The sequence below is a fragment of the Rhagoletis zephyria genome, unplaced genomic scaffold (genome assembly GCF_001687245.7).
Source record: "Rhagoletis zephyria isolate East Lansing unplaced genomic scaffold, Rhagoletis_zephyria_1.1 Rzeph_scaffold_05736, whole genome shotgun sequence".
Lineage (NCBI taxonomy): Eukaryota > Metazoa > Arthropoda > Insecta > Diptera > Tephritidae > Rhagoletis > Rhagoletis zephyria.
The window spans coordinates 19,896-24,592 of NW_016162819.1; the positions used below are offsets into that span (position 1 = coordinate 19,896).

At 35.0% G+C, this 4,697-nt stretch overlaps 1 protein-coding gene across 2 annotated transcripts in view; it reads left to right on the forward strand.

Annotated features, from left to right (window-relative positions):
* Sfxn1-3 (Sideroflexin-1-3) overlaps positions 1-4,697 on the forward strand; it is a 16,706-nt gene that overhangs the window by 6,791 nt on the left and 5,218 nt on the right. For both annotated transcript variants that reach the window (XM_017628098.1, XM_017628099.1), the window contains exon 3: positions 3,718-3,835. In XM_017628098.1, the coding sequence (XP_017483587.1) occupies positions 3,718-3,835 (118 nt within the window). The remainder of the gene's footprint in view (positions 1-3,717; positions 3,836-4,697) is intronic.

Below are 4,697 nucleotides of genomic sequence, written 5' to 3' on the forward strand. Positions count from 1 at the left end.
ACCTAGGGATCTCTTAAACCATACGAGGGTTAAGAGCCATATCAACTTAAGTAATTGATGTAGTTGTTTGAAAATAAAGAACTTTTACAGCCGCACTCAGAGTCGTTAAATGATTACTTAAGGTTCCTTAGTAATGATCTTAATATATTCCCTCTCAGAGTCAGCATTTAATGAACATTAAAGTTAAGTAAAGAAAAACCATTACTTAACTTTTTAAAGAATGATTATGAAATTTTTTGTTTGTTTTCAATACATTTCAATTGCGCTTACGTTGCTGTAACAGTCGCAATAGCCCAGTGAGCAGTGTTGGCATCCTTTCCTACTAGGCTAAATTGGATTTTGGTAGGTTCCGCGACAATAATAGTTATTTGCGAAAAATATAAAATATAAAATATGAAATATGTATCTGCAAGCGTTTTAACAACCTTGTTTACACGAATATTTCACCGGTGGAGTCCAACATTGTCCACCTTAGAGAGCCTTCATTGTAAGACTTGAGGAATATTACCAAAACTAACCTACTGGTATTTTAATGTGGTAGTAAGACCCGTTGTCACATATGCGGCACTGACCTTGTGGCCAAAAGCTACACAAGTAAAGGCAGGTTCCACCTTTAGCAAGCCGCACCGACTGGTCCACGTGGCCATTACAGGACCTATCCAACGGATGCCCTTGGTGTCATTACAGGCATTCCTCCATTGTCTGTTTGAAAAAGAGGCCTGCTGGAGCACCCTACGACTGCCCAATATGATCAGCAAGAAAATTTAGGATCTTCGGGGTCATTTGGAGGTTCTAAAGCTATTTCTGGATAATCCTGAGCTATCCAGCTACAAATCCTATAAAGTTAGAATTCCTGAAAGGGACAGCTGTGAAGTGATAATAACTATGATTGACGAAAGGTCCCAATTTACACATACCCAACTATATTCCAGGCGAAAGTCTTCGCAATCGAAGTCTCTGTAGAGGGACAAATGGGGCAAAATTAAATATTTATTACGTCGGATAGTCAGGCAGGTTAAAGGCCTTAGACTCTATTAAAACGGCAGCAGGCTTGTGGAAAGCTGAAAAAACTTTTTTGAACCACTCGGAAGCTCACAATAACATAACGCTGTGGTGGGTTCCGGGACATGAAGGGTTTAAAGCCCACGAAGGCTGACTGTCCCGCAAAGCGTGGAGCCCAAATGCACTTGCATGATCCCTAGCCTTTTGTGAGCTGGTGGAGAAAACTGCAGAGCATATTCTATGTGACTGCCCACTTATCATAAAAAGCCGACTGAACGACGATTGTCTTCTTCATCCAAAATTTTAAACATGGCGCCCTCCAAAGTGCCTAACTTCTCAAAGAGACCTTATTAGGTCGCAGCGCGTGTATCCCCGACGTAATAATAGGTGCAATACCGTATTCCTCGGACTAAAACTAGCAAAACTGTCAAAAAATAAAAATTCGCTCAGAGGGAGAGAGTAACATTGAAAAGGACGGGATCGCTTTCTAGTAAAAAATGGCTTTAACATAACCTGCGAATTTTGGTTCAGCTCACACATGTAAATAACCGAAAATACTTTCAAATTCATTAGAATCCACTTAAACAAGTAATTAAATACTTTTCAACATGAACTTTTCTTTTGTTTACAATTTGGTTGCCAAACACACTACAGCTGATCGTTTGACACATTTATCAGAATTTACCAACATAAAATTCTCGGACAAAAACTGGTAACTTCTGACAGAGAGAGAACCGTATTTACTCTCTTTTTTGTCCTCTCAATAGTCAGAGAACCGAGTACGGGATCGATTTCCTGTAAAATCTGACTGATTCTGACTATTTTTGGCTAGTCCGGACTCGTACGGGATCGCAACTAATAATAATAATACTCTCTCGCTCTGAGCGAATTTTTATTTTTTGACAGTTTTACTAGTCCGAGTCCGAGGAATACGGGATTGCACCTAATATGTATGTGTAAAGAGACAAACAGACTTAAAATGAATTGTTATACGTAGTTAATTTGATTCTATTGTACTAGCTGTGTTTTGGTTTTTCTAAATGTTATGTTGTCTACATTTTTAATAAACTTGGCATTAAAACAAAGTATTTAAAACTTAAATAAAATTTTGGTTGACTTGGGTAGGAAGTTTTCGTAGGAAAAAAAATGTGTCCGTGGCAACACTAGCAGTGCCACTCGAGATATCCAAGTGCAATCCGCGGCAACGGATTTTTTTTATTTTTAAATTAAATTTTTTTCTTTTACTTTTAAAGTTTTATTTTTTAAAGCATAAATATCTTTTGATTTAATTTAAAGGTTAGAGACTTTTTCAGTTCATTTTTTTTCTTTTTTCTCTAATTTTCGCAAATTTTTAGTTTTATTGCTTTAAAAATATATTTTTTATTGCTAAAAGATAGATATACTAACGCTGGCAGCCGAGATAGGTCGATCTTCCACTCAGCCGTCGATATGTATGTAGTATATATTGTATTTGATAATTTTAATTTAACTCAAATTTTGCTAGTCTATTTACATACTTCGCATCGCTTGTTTACTTAAATCTAAAAAAATTATATCGTGGTATTGCATTTGGCATTTGCGAGGAATTGCGCGCCAAGCGCTGGGTTAATTTACAACAATTAAATCAATTTCTATATTTATGAAGATCCATTGCATACACATGCATTGCTCGTACATATATATTAATTAGTAACAATTCATTCTTCCAGTTGGTTACAACTTTACCAGCAAAAACTTGAACTCATTTGATCCGGGAACTAGTTTCAAAACTGTTTTCGATGACACTACCAAGAATTTCAAGAGTAAATGACACTATCAGGAGCGCTATAGTCCTTCAGAGTTGTAATTGGTCTTATTACTGACTTCAGGAATACATAATACAATTTTCAATTAAATGGTTTCACAAGGCACTCTTCTATAACATTTACATATATGTATGTACATATCGTCGTTTAAAGTACAAAACCGCGTAACTGACATTGGCTGCCAAAAATTTGATTTGCTCACACAAGCTATTGGCTCAATCCTTATCCATTCGCCCTGAAATATACTATCCAGAAATGCGATTGCTTTATAAAAAAGAGAACCATTTTGAAATATGAGTGTTTTTGCTCTACAGAAAATAATTTATGCAACCTCACATACGCGGTTTTGCATTTTCTTGATACGCGGTTTTGTACTTTAAACGACGATATGTACATTAGGATGCACCGTTTTCCCCATCGGAATCATAAAATTTATTATATTTTATGACCTCCGCTAAAATATTTCGGAAAAATATATGGATATACCTGAGTTGGATCCATTTGTAAATACCTCCAAAAATATATATTTTCGAAAAATCACCTCTTATACTAGAAGAGTTTAAGCTTAAAACGTCTACATAAAAATGTTGGAAAATTTTAAAGGTATTTTTAGATCTTGACATTTTTCCGAAATATTCTGGCGGAAGTCTTAAAATATAAAACATTTTATGATTCCGGTGGAAAAACCGCAATTTTTTTGGTATGACACTCCATACATATTTGAGAGTAAATTAACTTCAAGAAAATTTTGTCAGGGAAAATTTTCTTCAAATTTAAAGTATACATATGTTTGTATGTATGTATGTAATTAAATAAATTGTATGCAGTTTTAAGTTATCTTTGTTATGGAACCAGTTAATAAAACCCGCTGAATGGTTATTTTGCTTCAACCATTTTTTTTTTCTCATAGGCATGCTGTCGTTTTATAAATCCATACCGGCCGTCGTCTTCTGGCAATGGGTCAATCAAACATTCAACGCAATTGTAAACTATACAAACCGTTCAGGAAAGACACCCATTTCTCAAGAGTAAGTGCCAAAGATCTTTATAATAATATTCTATATGTACTATACCTACATATATGTACATTCACACGTTCGGATATACCTACTTTTTTTCTTACTCTCGCTTTCATTTCGCATTTCATTGTCGTCATTTCATTGTTTGTCAGATGTGCTTATTTCAAAATACACACACGTATATATGTATTTGGTATGTAAATATGTACACATATGTGTATACGGTGGAGAGAATGTTAATAGGGAAGAAAAATGTTAGCAGGTTTTGGCTATTTTTCTTTATTTAAAAAATTTCAAACTTTGTTGAACATTTATAAAAATTCGACAAATTTAACAGATTTTCATTAAAATATATGCAGTTTTGTAGCCCATTCAATTTTAGCTTAGTTTATAAAGTGCAAGCTTGAAGTAGAGAGGACTTACCGTTGATCGTTGCAATTTCTTTGTTCAAGCAATTTTTCTTTCATACAAAGTATGTTTGTTTTTTTTTTGTATGGAGAAAATGGGAAACACCTTCGACAACAAAAAAAAACTGCCAAAAACCAACGTTTTGTCCCAACTACTATTTTGACGGAACTTTGTCAAATTTTGCTAGTTTTTGTAGAAAGTTTGAAAACTTGACTTTAATAATAATAATAATAGATTGGCGCTTACACATATGTTAGTGTTTGGCCGAGCTTCTCCTCCGATTTGTGGCGTGCGCCTTGATGTTGTCACACAAAGCGGGGGGACCTACAGTTTTACGCCGACTCCGAACGGCGATTGTATTTTTATGAGAAGCTGTTTTTCATGGCAGAAATACACTCGGAGGTTTGCCATTGCCTGCCGAGGGACGACCGCTGTTAAGAAAAAACCTTTTTTCTATATTTTT